Below are 18,081 nucleotides of genomic sequence, written 5' to 3' on the forward strand. Positions count from 1 at the left end.
TTTTCCACAATTCACTCATTTTGAGGTAGAAGTTCAGGAGTTTATTAAGTAATATACAATTGGGCAAATACATTTAGAATATCATCATCCTTAAATATAGGGTGTTTATAATTTGTTAAAATACATGCCACCTTAAGGGAAACTCAAATCACTTGTATAGAGACATCACTAAAGCAGTTTAGATTGAAGAACTCAATAGCAAATTTCTGAAAGGATTCATCCATTAAAAGAGCCTTGTTAAAAATCCATTGTTTCTATTTGGAGAACATAAGAAATCAAGATCTATACTGATAGGAGCATGATCAGAGATTGAAATTGTGCCAATGTCAGCACTAATTAAGGTTTGTGATATATGTTTTGATACAAATATATGATAAATTCAAGACTGTGAATGATGAACTGGAGAAAAAAATGTGTATTCCCTTAAAGTAGGATTACACAATCTCCATACATCAATAAGTGACCTCTCAGAAGTTCAAGTAATTTTTTTATTTGCATAGTTACTTAAAAAACCATTGTAATAAATAACACCAACAAAGCATTAAAAACATACAAATACTATGCTACACTTTTGGTAAGATAAAGTCTTTCTCATGTTTTAGAATAACACTTTTCTCATTTAGTGTGTCCAATAGGAGTTACTTAAAAAGAAATTGTAGTTATTATGTTGAGATAAACCACAAATGGCAGTGTTTCTAAGAGGAAAGTTCAATGTGCAAAAGCCGATACTGAAGGTCAGGGTAGGATCTGGTTAAAAGCAACTATACACGCGGTAGGAACCAGAAACCCTTACCCGGCCTAGATTCAGGACCCATGTGCAAGTAGTACGGGAGGTTATTGAAGTGCTGTGTGCAAAAAAACTAAAATTGGGAATTGGGCAGGTATCAGTTGGGGGCTGCTTCACCTGGTGTGGGCTTAGTTTCAATACCCATGTGCAAGAGGTGCAGAGGATCAGAAGGTGCAATATGCAAAAAAAAGGATCTTAGTCAGGTTGCTTTGCTTGTAGTGACAGCTGGTGGCCCTCGCCCAATGTCCCAGCTCTGAGAAGAAGAGCTGAGAGTCGTCTCAGCATATTGAATCCTTTGGCAGTTTCCCTCCCGTCAATGAGAAGTATTTTACCAGTGGACAATTCAGCTTTGAATCGTCAGGGGCAAAGCGGGCTAACACAGGCTGTTTTCTTGATCAAATCCCTCTGTGGTTAAATGGAGTTTGAGCACTCATCTTCTTTCCTCCAGCAGCTCTTCACAGGTTCATAGCAGGGGCGGTAAGTCCTCAGTGGCCTTTCCACCGAGGCGACCGATCTTTGGTGTGGATGGTCTCAACCAGTGGGGATAATGAGATATGCAGGGCAACAGCTTCAGGTTATATTTCAAAAATTAATCCTTGAAGGATCTGGTGAAGCCTAGGCTGAGGTATTCTGGGGCAGTGTAGGTGTTTAATGACATCCAAGCATGTGCTCTAGCTTAGAATGCTGCCTTATCTTCTGCAAAAGAGAGACGCTTAATTGATTTCCACACTGTTTTTTTGAACACCGCATGGGTGGTTGGAGTTTCCCATTACTGGATCAGCCCAGTCCTAGCCTGGGATTCCTTCAGATATGCTTTAGCGGGTGAAGAGTCCATCTGTTGGAGCTCCTGCCATAGGTAATGATTATGAATGTCTGAAGCCGCTTTCCTGATTTGCCCCAAAGGTAAATGAAAGTTCCTCGCCTTGCCATGGACTGATTCTGGAGACTGAACCCCAGATTGTTTTGTGCTGGTGAGGTGTGCTTAGATAGGCTGAAGATGATCCTGTACGCCTTTACATGAGTACTGTCTAAGATTTTGGCATCCCTGCCTCTTTATAGCTCGCTGCCATGTGTTATTGTTGGCAGCAGCTTTGTGAGCATTACCTGGAGAAGAGGGGAAAATGATCTCCCATTTAATTTTGATATTAGACTCTTTAGCAACACTGCGAGTGCTAGGCCTTTCCTTTTTATGGTGCCCCTTTATTGCACAAATTTGCCAGCTTTGTCAACACCTACATATTTGTTGTCCGCTGTTGACTAAATTTGCTTCTTTGCCCAGAACCATGCAGATGAGTTTGTTCTTTTGTTACCAATCGTCATAGTGAGTGTTTTGTCGAGGTTGATGGTCAGTCCATTTAAGTCAGAGTATTCCTATGTTGGGTTAAGAAGATGCAGAAGGCCCACCTTAATATGACTGACTAGGACTATGTCGTCTGTGTTAGAGACTTGATAGCACCAGGCCCCTTAACCTCGGGGCTTGGGAGTTGTAGGTGTTGAGTTCCGGGGTAAGGTCATATGAAAATTCATTACATTTGGTGGATGCCGGGAGTCACCTCTGCTTTGGTCCTTTGTTTGTTGGAGTTTGCCTCAAGAGGTGCGTTCTTTCTCCAAGCTTTATCTGTACCCATGTGTCTATGCGAAGGACGATCAGCGAGACCTGGAGAGAGGGGGCATTTTAAACGTGTATAATCCTCTCTGTCCTCGGGAGCCTCCGCGACCGTGTATTAACCAACTGCCATGTTTTCCCTTTTCATATTACACAATACTTTGCAATAGAAACAGGTATGTAGCACAGAATGCACAGTGGTCACCTGGGGGGCTCAAACCATATACTAAAATAGTGGTATGCGAACCACAACTCAAGTCAAGACAATACTTGGAGGACGTAGAAATGCCAAGGTGAGTATCTAGGGGACCCAAGGAGGTTGTGTGCAGTGTAGGAACACAACTGTGTTCTCTGTACAAATCAACTTGTAAAACGCGGTTGCAATTTTAAAGAAAGAGGGCCCTTCCCAGTGGACCCTGAAGAAGCCCAGTGGAAGACAAGAGCTTGGAGAGCCATCCCACCGGTGGATACCTTAGGAACCAGGATACCTGCCCCAGGGGATCCGGGTGCATAGGTGTGAAGTGGCATCGGAAACTGCTGTTGAACCCAAAGGAGGACTTCAGGAAGATGGCGCTACTGGTGTAGGTGAAAGTGTCTGGTGGAACCCAAAGGTGGGTTAAAGTCAAGAAGTACCTGAAAGCAGAGGGGATAGAGTCTATGCCACTTGGATGTGACCAGGCAGCATGGAAGACGAATGCCCACTGATATAGGGTGCTGTAGAAGAGTTAGCGGTGACCCTTGAACTGCGGCTGTGTGCGCCAGGCGATGCTGTGGAAGGCAAGGAGCTGTGCATGAGCAGTCTCACGTTTGATGTCGAGAGCTGAGGGGTCGCTGTCCGGCAGGAGCACCAACAAGCCTTGGCAACTGCAACCAACGTGGAAGTTGAAGAAGGTGCAATGTCGGGACCGGCAAGGTCCAGGAGACTTATAACAAGCAGGGGAGTCAGGGCAGGCCCGAGCAACCCAGGGAGCCCAAAAGAATGCAAAGCTGATCCTCAAGAGGACCCACAGGCCGAGGCCACTGGAGTCGCAGAGGACCTGGAACAGCTCACCAAAGATGCAGGCCCACGGTGCAAGTGATGTGGTGCGGGCAAAGATCTTGGTCACTGGAGATGCTTAAGATTGGGGCTACTTGGAGCCTGGAGATCTTGGTGGAAAAAGCCAACAAGCCTTTGTAACAGCAAGTCAACACTTTGCTCAGGGATTCGGTTTCTGCGGCTCTGACAAGGGATACTGGCCTCAAACTTGATGAGAAGACAGGGCAGATCTCGGAGGATGTGAAGAACCACCACTTGTGTTGCTGAGCCTTTCAAAGTCCGTAGGAGCCCAGGATCAGCAGACCGGTCAGCTTAGTTGTGGTGCCTACAGATGCAGGAAAGTGACTCCTTCACTTCAAGGGCGATTCTTTCAGGTGTCTTGGATGTCCACATCCCCTGGGTGGGTTCCTGTGTGGAACACAGGCATGGACATTGCAGTAGAGAAGCAGGGAAAAGAGATCATGAGCAGCAGGATTCTTCCTGGGTGTAGCCTTGATGCCCAGAGCGAAGTCCAGCGAAGTCCTGAGTGCCCAGACGGTCGAAGTTGAAGTTGTGTCTGAATTGTATTGTGTCCCATGACGAATCTAGGGACCCACCCAGAGGTAAGCTCTTAAATACCCTGGGAAAGGGTTGGGACGATTTAGGGGTCCCTCCCTAAGGAGGGGCTGGACAAGGGGGAGGATACTCCCTGTCCTTTGTCCAGTTTCACGCCAGAGCGGGAGCCAACGGTTCCCTGAACTGGTTTCAGCTGGATGATGCATAGAGGGCACCAAATGTGCCCTGCATGCAGACTCTGTGGCGCTGGCAAGTGCTCCCACCCTGCCCGAATACACTAAGCCAGGGGTCTCCAACATTTTGTGTAGTGAGAGCTACTTCTGGTCCGTGAAAATCTTCGTGAGTTACTAACCCCCAAAAAACTTGCGCATTTTTCCGAGTGACCGCCTAAGCCCAGTTTCATTGACGTTAAGCTTAATTTCTTCAGAGCTCATATTGTAGTTTGAACACAATACTTAAGAGTTCACTAGAAACACTGAAAGGAATGACTTTGGATTTTTGTGTTGTCAAACCGCTTTACGACCTTTCAATTAATAGCTTCAAAATCAGGACCTTTCAATAGCTGTCACTGAAATCATCACTGTAATGCAGCTCAATCAACAAACAAACAGGAAAAGCAATCTTACCTTCAATGTGGAACTGTATGATGTCCTCTAATGCTATGTAATCTGGTAGCCTGGCGGGGGCAGTTCCAAAGAAGTCATTATAGTAGTGAAGTAGTCACAGTGTGTGGCAGTCAGCTTGCCCTGTGCAAAGCTTTGCTGAATCACAATTGCAGATGGATTCTTCTAATGTAGCTTTGACAAGATCGCTGTGTTTTTCAGTTGCCAGATAAGCTGAACTTCAGCTTTGTTTAAGTACGATTTAGTCCTCCACTCTATGTTCCATATTTTTTTTATGGCGCCAGTCATGTTCGCAGTTGTATTCTCATTGCTCCGTTTGCTTTTTAGGAGTGTCGGTAAACCAGGACTGCAGTACAAATTGCTTTGTTCTTATTCAACTAAAAATAACTTTGAAAGATGCTGAAGATTCTTATCTGTAGCTCTCTTTTTTTCTTGATGTCAATACACCAGGCCTCCAGTAAACACAGCTTTTTTCTTAGCTTGGGCAGCAAATAAACATTTGGAAAGGTCCTGAAGATTCTTCTGTCCTCCAACTACTTTTTTCTTGGTGTCTGAAACCCAGATCTGAAGTACACATTGCTTTGTTCATGTTCAACTACTAACTGTTACTAACAAAAGGACTTTTGAAAGATGCTGAAGATTCTTCTCTATAGCTATCTTTTTTATTTGTTCTCAATAAACCAGGACTTCAGCAAACACTGCTTTGTTCTTGTGCAGCAAATATAAATTTGGAAAGGTGCTGTTGCTTCTTCTCTCCAGTTAATTTTTCTTGTGTTTGTAAAACAGGCCTGCAGTGCAAATTCCTTTGTTTTTGTTCAACTAATAAAAAAACTGGAGGCTGAAGATTCTTCTCTGCTGCGACTTTAATCTTGGTGTTCGTAATGAAACAGATTCCTAGGTTTGGGGTTTCACCAGGAACTGTCATTGAACAAGTATTGATTGCAAATGCATTAAAATTATTTCAGTGGGAGACTTGACACTGCGTGGTGTCCACTAATCCCTTGTAATCTGGGGTGTAGCTTGAGAGGGCAACTCTTATGGAGTCATTTAAATGCTCGTCAGTCAGACGTGTGCGAAACTTCGATTTTATGAAGTTCATATCCGAAAATGATGATTCACAAAGATGGGTAGAGCCAAATAGGGAAAAAAGTTTGAGGACGCCGACTGGAGAACGAGGAAGAAAGAGAATACACTCCACCACCCAGGAAGTGAAATCTGAGCGTTCCGGAGCGGGTGCTAGGAGTTTGAGTTTGAGCTCGAGAACTACTAGCAAAACATACCAGGCGTGAGCATTTCTGGCTGGAGAGGCGCTGCACCGGGGGGGGCGTCGCTGCCGGTGCCAGGGGGAGAGAGGTGCCGAGTGCGGAGGAATTGCCGCCGCCGGCCTGCCCGAGAGCCTCGGGACGCTGTGTCTGCTTCTCCGTTGAAATCGAGGAGCGGCGCCGGGACTGGACCCTGTGCCTAGCAACCAATCAACCAGGGGTTCGTCGGCTGTGACCCGGGGGCCATGAAGAACAGAGATTTGGAGTGTCCTGGGGGGGCCCCCACTAGTTGGCAGAGTTGGGGGGGAGGGACCTTGTGGACCTTGTGGAGGAGCCCCTTACTCCCCGGTTGCGTGAAATCTGACTTCGTAGCTTAGAGGTAGCGCGGACCACAATAGAGCAATAGAGCAATAGAGCAATAGAGCAATCCGGGCTACACGCACCTAGGTAGAGGATGACATCTGTGCTGGCGTACACTTGAGCCTGGTGATAGGGGGGAGTCTGCCAGTACCGGAGGGAGTGTAATCTTTCTGTGAAGTGTGGTGATGATTCCATCAAGTTGGGACAGCGCTACCGGTCATATTATCTCTGCTTTTGTGCCAACAGTCACTTCTACACGCAAGAAACAGGCTCTCAGTCATAGTGACTACCACAAGCGAACCTTTTTTTAGGTATATAGAAAACGCTTTTTGTACGTCTAAGGTCAGTATTACAAGTGAACTGTCTGTGAGAAGATAGACAACATTACAAGAGAGACATTGATTTTTGATTTTTGAAGTAACTTTATTGATATGTTGGTTATTATTGGGGCAGTCGCATTATAACAAAAGTGGAAAATGACTACAGCCAAGGGGAGAAAGTCGTTATCAGGGGGGTCTATTGTGGGTACAATTGACCAATTCTTAACCAGGGCATCTTCTGTGGTGGAACACGAAATTGAAATGACTGAAAAGAGGCTATCTATGGAACCGATTTTTGATAAGCGGTCATCTATGGGCAGGCTGGCCCTGGTGTCCTCACCAGTGCCTCAGATAGCAGTTGATACTGTGCCCTTTGGTCACATAGGAGAGGGTAACCAGCCATCAAAAGTAGTTGGCAGCTTGTCAGGTCCCCTAGCTTCTGTGGAATTGGTAGTAGCTGGTTCAGCCATCCACCCACTAAATCACGAGCTTCCAGGAGCAACTAGAACAAGCTTGCTAACTTGGTCCGCATCTAGTTCTAAACGGGGGACTGTTCATCAGGTACCAGACCTAGCAGTCAAAAGAAAGCGTTTTGGACCCACACTGAAGAATAAAAAAGCAAAAATCCAGAAATGTGGCAATTTGGGATCAAATCCGATAATAGGAACAGTAGTTGAACTTGATACACCCCAGTTAACTGCACATGGGTCTTCGACTTTATTAAGTTCTGGCGACATCTTCTCCACTGAGTCCAGGGAAGACTTTTGGGCTAAACTGGAACACATATTTACTGAGACCTGTCTTCCTATTTATGATAGACTGAACTCTATAGAACATATACTTCTACACCTTGAATCATTGCTTAAACCCGCACAGGCACAGGCAGAGCGTGGTATGCGGGCTGAAGTTGGTAACAGTAATATAGAGGGGTTGCCTAGGACAACGAATGCAGCTCGCCACCATGTAACCCCGCCGGCCACAAATGTTTTAGCGGATTTATCTGCCCCAACTGTTTTACCCGATGAACACCTAAATCAACCTAGTGATATTGTTGTGCTTAATGATCCAGCAAATCCTAGAAATGCGGAGGGTGGAGGGGACACAGGGACAGTAAGATATGATCGACTAGCAAACATGGCTAAGACCTCTGATGTACTGAAGAGTGTGTTGCCATGTATAGATCTCCCTCCTGAATCTATACCTTATGTGGTGGTTCTAGTAGGGGTTCCTGTCCTAAACCAGGGAAAAAAGGAGGACTACAGTGAGCTTAAAAATAAGTGTATTCACTGGCTAAATTACAACAGGCCTCTCCCAAACCAGGTTTCTAGTGAAATTCTCTTTGCTAGACGTGCGGATTGGGTGGGGCTCCGGACAAAAAATATTCAGGGTGACTATGTTGTAATTAATTTCAGGAATAGAAGGGCCGTCGAGCACATCTGCAATTGGGGAGCAGATAGCTCAGCAACACAAATAAAATCTTTTCCCCTAACTTACTTCTATCCGGCTACACATACCAACCTACACACTGATTCTACTAGAAGAAGGCAGCCCTGGGGGGTTAGGGAAAATCCGGGCTTTAACTTTCAGCCAGGATATCCTAATTGGAAGGGATCCCAAAATTGTCCTCCGACACTGGCTATGTTCCACCACAATAATAGATTTAGTATTTTGGATCAAGTAGATTGACGTTCGAGTTGTAGTCCACCCCCACTTGCCAAAGTTGATATTATGAGTTTTTTAGCAGCTAGGGAGGGTCCTGTAATGAAATGTAGTATTTTTCAATATGGTCCTTTGGGGGGAGAGAGCACTTTTGCGGTACCTAGAGGTAACGGCAGGGCGGGTAATACTAGCAAGCACGTTGGTGCCCCGTCTCCAGTAACACAGGAGGGTGTAAGTAGCATAGCTTCGAGAGGGGCTTGAGACAGAGCACCGAGGGAGAAGGGGCCCGACTTGGGGATAGGGGGGTTGCACATGGATGATTTACTACCTGGGGCAGTTAGCTGTAGTAGGACATATAAGAATTTTAAAGCAGGGGAGGTAAACAGTAACATCAAAATTCTCTCATGGAATTTGGCAGGGATCAAGAACAAATTATTATGTCCAGATTGGGGTCTGTTTGTAGAAAAACATGATATTTGTTTAATGCAGGAGACGTGGGCCCTGGAAAATAATCAATGGAAAGGTTTTGCCACTTTTAATATACCAGCCACAACGAGGGGTAGGGGCAGACCATCAGGGGGGCTAAGCATCTGGGTGGGCACGCACCTGGGTGCTAAAGCAGAGCAGCTGCCAACAAATTCCCATGATATACAATGTGTCCTCCTATCCCTCCCAGCCAACAAACAAATTGCCCTAATTAATATCTATTCAAGGCCAGTTCAGAGTTGGCAAGAGTCTAGAGTTATTGAAATTAGAATTGAGAGACTACATACTGACTCTTGACCCAGAGAACATTTTAATAATAGGGGGCGATTTTAATTGCCAGTTTGAGCCTCTTAGTAATGTGAGCCTAGATGACTCAGATAGTGAGAACCAGTACTGGAACATCCCGGAACCCCTGATCCCACCTGTTAGAGCGTGGACGCAGTTGGTCCTCCAAATAAATTCATTTATTTTTTCTTTTTCCCTGAGGGCTTGTAATGGGAGATTAAAATCGGATAGACCTGGCCTACCAACATTCAACAGAGAAGGGCAAACCTCGACCATAGATTACATCTTGGTGGAATCCAGATTCTGGGATAGGGTCCAGGACTTTCAGATTTACCAGTGGAAAGACAGTGACCACAATGCTCTGGTTATGACACTTAAGCCAGGGAGTTGGGGCCTGTCTAACTACTCAGTAGCGCCCACTCTAGTTCAACAACCTCTCCTGCTACATAACAACAGGCGGAGAGTAAAATGGCCCTACATATTGGGTTCCCCAAATAAGTTAGCATACATATACCAGCAGGTTGTGCCGTATCTTAGGGAAATGGCTGGGGTTGGGCCATTGGGCACTCAAGTAGGGCTGGATGCTAGGCCGGTGGAAATACACAATCATCTGACTTCCAAGATGCTTAGGGTGTTCTACCCGGAAGTAAGCATTATAGAAAAACCGGTCCTATCTCATCCCTGGTACAATGCCTCCTGCCGCAAAACGAAAAGGGATTTATTAGAAGCTATAAAGGTCAAGGACAAGCCGAGGATAAAGGAACTTCGGTTGCAGTACAAGCAGGCTATTCAATTTGAGAAGAAGGCCTGGGAAGCAAATAAATGGGAAGATCTGAGAACTGCTCTCCAGCGTAAGGATTTGAAATCCTTCTGGGCAATAGTTAGTGAAGGTGGGAGGGATGGCGGATTAGCGATAGTACCAAACATAGCACCAGCAGTATGGGAAGCCCATTTTGAAACCTTGTATGCTCAGTCGGGCCTTGACGATTTAGCACCTTCAACTTTTGGCCCCCTTCATGAGCATCGATTGGGGGGGGGTACAGGAGATCACTATTATTGAAGTTGAATCTGCTATCGCCAAGCTATTACCCAACAAAGCGCTCGGTCTTGACAAGCTCCCAGGGGACCTATTTTGGTCAGAACCAAAAATATGGGCCCCTTATCTCTGTGTCTTGTTTAATTCCATCTTAATTGGAACGGATCCGCCAGATTCCTGGCGAGGCGCAGAGATAGTTCCTATTCACAAGAAAGGCTGCCCCCTACTACCGTCCAACTACAGGCCTATTAGCCTGATAGATATCACCCAGAAGCTGATGGGACGAATAATCCTGGAAAGAGCCCAGGCCTGGGTTGAGGAAAATAAGATCCTGAGTACTCTTCAGGCCGGCTTTAGGATGAGCACGTCAACTATTGACCAGATCTTCAGACTCCAGGTCCTGTATTGGAAAACAGTGAGTGTGGAGGGTGGCAGCCTCTACCTCATTTTTGTGGACCTGAGGTCTGCATTTGATCTGGTCCCTAGGGGAAAATTGTGGAGTGTACTTTTAGATCTTGGCATCCCAATATACCTAATGGATGTTTTAATAAGGCTCCACACAGAAACCTATGCCCAAGTCAGATGCGGGAAGCATGGAGAATTGTCTGCTCGCTTCCCGGTAAAAAAGGGGGTGCGCCAGGGGTGCGTCCTGGCCCCTACCCTATTTAGTCTATATATAAATGGCCTTATAGACCATTTATTAGGTACAAAGGATATTGATGCTCCAAGGTTAGTTACAGGCCGGGTACCCGCATTGATGTTCGCGGACGACACCTTGTTGTTGTCCAAGACATCAATGGGTATCCAACGTACCTTGGATGGCTTCGCCGATTTCTGTGCATCAAGAGGTCTGGAGATAAATCTATCTAAAACTAAATTTATGATTTTTAACCCACCCAGACAGACCCGCCCAAATCCAGTATTGGACGGCATACCTTTGGAACGAGTAAAAACCTTCGAGTATTTGGGCATCATCCTTGCGGAACATCTGGAATGGGATGCCCAAGTAGCAAAGGCTGCTTTAAAATTGACACAAATGGTGGGTGGGATTTCGAAAATGCACAGAGTATCTGTGTACAAGCCTGCAGCTCCAGTTATAGAAATTTATAAAGTACAGGCTAGAGCGGCTTCTATGTACGGGGCGGAGCTTTGGGGGCATTTTAGGCCCACAAGCCTTACAAAGATGGAGCACTCATTTATGAGGAAATTGTTGGGATTGCCAGTTAGCACCCCGTTAGTACCTCTTCGGCTGGACCTAGGGCTTCTCCCTATTGAGGAGGAAGTGGCCACTTATGTATTGGAGAAGAATATGGTCAGTTCCTGAATTAGCTCCCTTTAGAAATGAGTTTAGGGATGTGTGGGCTGAAATTAGAACCAAGAAAATCCCGTGGTTAATTCATATTAAGGAACCTTGGCTTCAGAGAATGTTATAAGGCCTTGAGAGTACTAAAATATGATACGCACCCTCCTATCGTTTTCGCCGTCTCGCGCTTTTTAAATGGGATGTGGAATAAGCGCAGGAATTTTTTAATGAAATAAATTGTTGACTTACATATTTATAGGAAATTTAATGTATACCTCCGATAACTACTTTCAATGGTTTAATTTGATTTTAATATATGTCGGTTTTAATAGGTGTATATATATGATTGTGATTGTTTCTGATTAGGTGCATGTTATTTATTTTCTGTAACATAGTGTTTGTGCGTATTTTAACCTGTACTTTTATGGTCCGTTGTGACCGAAATAAAGTTATCGAAAGAAAGAAAGAAAAAAGTTTCAATACAGCTGTGTGGATGTTCTTAAACTTTTCAGCATCCACAAGACTCCAGAAATTAATGTCAGATTGCCTTGAGTTCAATTCAATGTCATTTTGAAGTGTGACAATCTCCATTTCAATTGTGGCAGAGTCAAGGTTCAAAAGCACAATAATTTTCTCTGAAATGTCACTAACATCCACTTCCATGAAGGGGTTTGAAGTGAACATCACACAGGGCTCCAGGTGCTCAAAATCACTAAATCTGTCACTGAACTCTTGATTAAGCCTCATGAGGAGGCTACTGTATTTTTCTATGTCCAGGAGCTCAGCCTCAGCTTTGTTTTCTGAAACGATTTGGAGCACAGAGGGAAAGTGCTGCATCTTTCTTTTCTGTACATGCTGTATGAAAAGGGTAAGTTTTGATTTGAATGTTTTCACAGAACTTACCATGTTGGTTATTGTCTTGTTTTTGACTTGCATCTCGTAGTTCAATACATTTAATTCACATCTGTCAAAAAAGCTAAATCAAGCAACCATTGAGCGTTTGATAACAGTGTGGTATTTTCATTTCTAGACTCCATAAAAGCTTTAACTTCTGGCAATAGCGAAAGGAATCTACACAGTATCTTTCCCCTGCTAAGCCATCGGATTTGAGTGTGCAGTAAAAGGTCACCATACTCAGCTGATAGTTCTTCAAGGAACAATTCGAAGATTTGGTGCTACTTGGCCTTTGCACGAATTGAATGAATAATTTTAACAACAGGAGTCATCACATGATCAAACCCCATTACCTTGGCACATATTGCCTGTTGATGTGTAATGCAATGGTAGTTCAATAATGGAGGGAAATCTGGATCTGCTTTAGAATTGGCAATGAAGCCAGAATGACGCCCTATCATTGCGGGTGCACCATCACTGGTTATCGCCACAAACTTTTTCAATGGGGCATTTTGTTTCACAAAATAATTTTTCACCTCATTCTGGATGTCAGATCCTCTGGTTGTGGTTTTCAGAGGCAACAAAGTAAAAAATTCCTCTTTGTGAGTAAAATCTTCAAAAACCATTCTAACGAACATTGCCAACTGTGCAATATCGCTTGCATCAACAGATTCATCACATTGAAGAGAAAAATATTTGCATGTCTTTAAATCGCACTCTAACTGCTCTATCATGTTGGCCTATAATGCAGATACCCTTTTTGCCACAGTGTTTGACCCTAAGTGCACATCTGAAATGGCAAACCTAATTTCAGGGCTATTTTTAATGTCTTTGAATTAGGAGTTGGCCATTAGAAGCATTGCTTCCTTCACAATGGCTCCATTAGAAAATGTTGCTTTGTGCTTAATCAAGTGATGAGTAACTATGAAGGATGCTTCAGTTGCTGCAGTGGCTTTCTTCGTGGGCTTTGTAAAAAAAGATTGCTGTGTCTGCAATGCAGATTTCAGTTTGTTTACTTTTTGTGACCACAGGCTGCTTCCTTTAGGGAACTCCCTCTCAAAATGCATGTGCTTTGTTGAAAAATGTCTCTCAACATTGCCCTTTTTTCACACTGCACCTTTTGCTCCACAGATTAAACATACACAGTTGTCTTTAATTTGTGTAAATAAGAATTTGTTCTCCCACTCTTGATGGAATTAGTAAGTCTTGCTCTTTGCCCTTTTGGAGGGACCTGGCTCTTCATCCATGATTAATTGTTAAGGCTGTAGGCAAGAGTAAAAATGTTGATGAAGTAAACATCCAAAAATACTGCAACACAATGCCTCCCCTTTCTTCATTATCACACATGACAGCACCTTGAAATGCATAAGTTGAGTGTGCACTGTACAAAATGTATGAGGCCACGCATAGCCACCCTACCTGGCATTGAATGGCCTCATGGATCTGTGGAGGCAAAGCGCAAGTCGCTGTGTTGCGTTACTCTGCCCCATGGAGGTGTTCCATGAGTGGAGCATGGGGGTTACCTAGCATCCACCCATAGATTTTGGCACATTCTCTGATTCCCTATTAGTGGTGGACCTGGGAATGCGTCAAAAATGCTACGCCCCCCCAAGTGAGGCGTAACAATGAGAAATAACTTTATTGCTCCTCTTTTTTTCCCTTTTTAAATGTGTGCTGCATTCTGCAGCACACAAAGAGGAAAATGCTTCAGAGGATTTTTTTTGAGCAAGAAGGTACCCCTTCCTGCGCAGAAAAATTCTGTCTGCAACGCAGGCACCCTTGCACCACGGCACGGGGTGCCTGTGTTGGCAGTAGGCAGCAGTGGTGTGTGCCAGTGCAGGGAAAGGATAGGAATGCATCATATAATGTTAACTATGGCACATTCCTGCCCTTTACCATTGCACAGCAAATTGGCTTGCTGCGCTGTGTGAAACGTTGCTAAATATGCCCCCCAGAATAAGGTACTATACAGCTAAATGGCATATTTGCATTTTGCGTGATTTGACCTAGTAGTTTTTCAAATATTTCACCTAATTGCATTAAAGGAAATTATGTGTAATTTGCACACACCTACCATTAATAACCCGAAACCAGACAATGCAAGAAATCAAGTGTAGCCATTTAAAGATAACGGACTGTTCCCCTGAAAAGTAATTTGTGCCAGCCTGAAGAGCATCACTCTGCTGTTCAATGCCAGACACGCTGTAGCCCCTAACTTAAAGAGATGTAGTACTGGGCACCGAGGTGCCCATGGCTAAGCCACAGCCCCACCCCTGAGGTAAGAGGGCCAGGGGTGGTGACAGCCCGGGGAGCTTTGTGGCCTGGGTCAGAGACATGACATCAGCAGCATCTCAGCAATGCGCGCATAGGTGGAGGGTAGGGGGAGCTGGCCACGAGACCCCCACCCCAACTGGAAATATAGAACTGGTGAGGATGATATGGAAATTCAGAACTAGCATTGGACCCCGCTGATGCAGCCCTGGGCTTAAAATACCCACTCATGAGTGGTGTGTTTATTTCAAGCCTGGTTTATGTGATAAGTGAGTGCAGTGAAACACCTCTGGCTGTCAGCTGGCAAACCTTCCAGACCAGCCATCATAATGGTTATTAATGTTTATGGGTGCAGTGGCTTCATAGTGCTTTAAATATTATGTTTTTATAGTTCTTCCTGGTACAGTACAGTCAGTGGCTTCATATTACCAGCTATAAATATGTCACAACTCTGGGTTACCCTTTTATCGACTTCAAGAAGATTAAAGGCTAAGTTTGCCTTACCAGACTGAGGCCTCATCCAGCTGGTGTGACACACATTCTTGGAGCAAGTGCCGCCACCTTTTGAGTCCCTCATGTCTGTGCTGATAAACTCCAGAGTCCATGCATAACCACTGAGTATGCTTGTGTGGGCACACTTTTTGTAGATACCAAAGGACAGGTGTTTGCATCCAGAACTTTCACATTGGCACAGATGTGTACAGATTTGCCTTCAGAAATGGAGTGCTGCATGGAATACCTGATCCCCACTTTTCAGCGCTATGCTGGCAAGGAAGGGGACCTCAGCAAAATGTCATTCGACGACCTGGTTTAACGTTTCATAACCGGAGCTTGAAAGGAAATGATGGCCTCTTTGGATGGTGGGATTGATGGGAAAAAAGATAATCAGATTGACTTCCTTGAGTTGTTTAGCTTAAATGGGGGTATTGCCTGCCACGAGGTAATAATGTTAAGACAAAGCCAGAACTCATGCACCCAAGCCAGATCTCAAGTATGCACAGATGTACAGACGTACATCACACTTTGCTCACAGTTACATTCCATGGCATAAAAGATTTCATTACACACATTTGTCATAAATGATCAGAAATGGTGGCCATTTCTCACAGTCACTGTATTTTTGTTGTTGGTTTAGACTGGACCCAACACTCTTCAGATCACCTCGAGGGGGTAATGTTAGACTCCAGCAAATAGTTTTATAGTCGGTCCCGCCTTGTTGAGCACGCTAAAAAACCATCAGTTCATTTGTTATTCTTGCTGCTTGCAGCATGGAAAAGAACCGGAGTGTGGAGCAAAGACAACAGAAGTGCCTTCTTTAGTAGCTTCCTTTACCTGAGCCCAAGAAAGGCAAACCCAACAACTGCCCAGTTACGTAGAGTTCACTCGTCCAATTAACCACTGACCCAGCCATATGGTAGTGCCTCATCCATGCTACAATAAAAATAATAGCTCAACCTTTTCTCAAAGAGCGCTCTGCCCACGCCGGGCCTGCGACCAGCACCATGAGTCAATGTGCAGCCCTGAGGTCACTGGCCAGGGCCCCAGGCATAGCAGTGACTGGCTCTTTCTGCTCCCCGCGTTGTTCTTTAAACTTAAATTTGGCGGCCTCTCAACAGGTAAATCTGCTGCTTGCCCAAATCAAGCGGCATGACTCAGAAAACGGTAGTTAGAAGACAGTAGTTTTGGCAGGCATGCCTGGGTTAGACCTCTGTGAATGCCATTACTGCCTCTTACCTCCTGCACCATTAATGCCTCTTTTCTCTCCCAGAGGAGATTACTAACATTTGACTGAATGCTGGAATAAGTCAAACTTCATGAACCCTCGACCCTTTTATGCGTTTTAAAATTGTGTTTCAAAATCGCACTGGCTGCAACGTGTGGTTGATTTTACTTCTACTAAATGTATCGGGGAAAAAATGTAGGCCCTGGCCTAAGAATGTCTCTCGCACGACAAATGCCCCTTAACAGACTTTTGTCCCCAGTAATGTAGTGGGCTAAGCCAATGCTTGTTTAATGTTGTGTTCTTTTTCTCATCTTTTATTGTATTCATTTTAGCCTGTTGTGCTCATGTCTGCATTAACCCCAGTGGCTGAAAGCGACAGAGTCTTTCTAAAAGTCATGAACTCTTCTGTTTATGGGCGGGTTATCGGCATTCTGCACACCTCATCCCACTGTTTATCAACGCCCCCTATCTCCCCGCTCCTCCCCCATCCGTTTTTGCCCAAGTCCGGCAGTCACCATAAAGAGGAAGATGCTAGCCTAGGTGACTCTGCTGACACACGCCCCGTTTTTAAATACATTTCTTTGTGCTGCAATCCACTGTTTTCCTATGCTTCCGTACATCTTCTGTTTCTTGGCCCCGTCCTCCCACATCTATTTCTCATAATCCCTCTCTCATCTCGTAGTCCGTATTGGCAGGGTGCCCCAGGAGGTTTCCACAACCCATCTCCTCCACCCCCAAAAAAAAAATGTTATCTCTCAATGTTTGTTAGGAAATCGTTACCCCTCAAAGGATCAATAACAGGCTGTTTGTGGTGTGTTGTTGGAAGGTGCATCCTGAAATTTGTATGTAGAAAACTGACTTGCTTCCATTAATTCAATTGACATAACACACTTGATAACATTAATATGTAACGCAAAGGCACATGACTGCAAACACGACTTCCTGACAACATGGAATAACTTGCAGATTTGGTCCCTCCTGTATAGCGCTGCACTGTTTTATAGCGGACAAAACCACCTCGAAACGGGCACATTCACAACAAATGCGTTGGTGGAAAGAGACTGCATAAGATAATCAATGTTTTTCTCTGACTGCACACCTCTTTGGATAAATCCATTTTTTGGTGTAATATTATTATTATGACGCGGTGCCCCTCTATATGTTATATGGCTGTCTCACTTACAACCCATGGACTCCGAAGGCTGTAGGGGTGTCCTGCTCAAGCAGGGGCACGCTCATACTTAGAACCAAGCACCCTGCCTTCAGGACTGGATAGGCCTGCTGTAGGGGTGACATATGTTTTAAGTGCAGTGACCTTAGATATAGGAAAACCTATATCTTTCGTAAGTGGTGCTAGTGGTGCAGTTCGGGTTACTCAATTTCCTCTTACTTCCACGGACAGAATGATTCCTCAGTCACACGCACATACACACATCACACGCTGGTGGGGCCCATAACACCAACATTAATTCTCTCAAACTATCCGTGCCTACAAAGGGACATCTGATCCGAACCACAACTGCTTTCTTTGATAGAGGAAAACCACTTCTCCTGAATCACCCTAACAATTCCTCCATCAATAGGTCGATCGAATCATTTAGTTGTTATTTAGTTCAATGATATTTTAACTCTCAATTAATCAATAAACATTTCAAGGAAATAATCACCCGACACATTAATTAAAATAATGATTTTCTTTTATCTAATTTAAATGCAGGTTGAATCTTAATAATGCAATATCATCTTTTGTCATATTTACCTATTCTGGTTAATTGTCGTTTTCTAAGTGAGAACTGGTCCTCAGTAAATTTGTCAGAGTTCTTGTTTATCATATATAAAGTCTCCGTCCTCTCCGTCAGCATAAGGATCTCTGAT

General features: G+C 44.5%; 2 protein-coding genes across 3 annotated transcripts in view; both read left to right on the plus strand.

Moving 5' to 3' along the window:
* The window catches only part of LOC146808977 (sialic acid-binding Ig-like lectin 14), a 305,142-nt gene that overhangs the window by 46,939 nt on the left and 240,122 nt on the right, over positions 1-18,081 (plus strand). The gene's annotated exons all lie outside the window — the stretch shown is intronic.
* Positions 15,175-15,534, plus strand: LOC146808978 (protein S100-A11-like). The gene is given in 1 exon segment (XM_085614810.1): positions 15,175-15,534. A coding segment is annotated over 1 exon segment (357 nt). The 5' UTR covers positions 15,175-15,177.

Source organism: Triturus cristatus, chromosome 7 (assembly GCF_964204655.1).
Source record: "Triturus cristatus chromosome 7, aTriCri1.1, whole genome shotgun sequence".
Taxonomy (NCBI): Eukaryota; Metazoa; Chordata; class Amphibia; order Caudata; family Salamandridae; genus Triturus; species Triturus cristatus.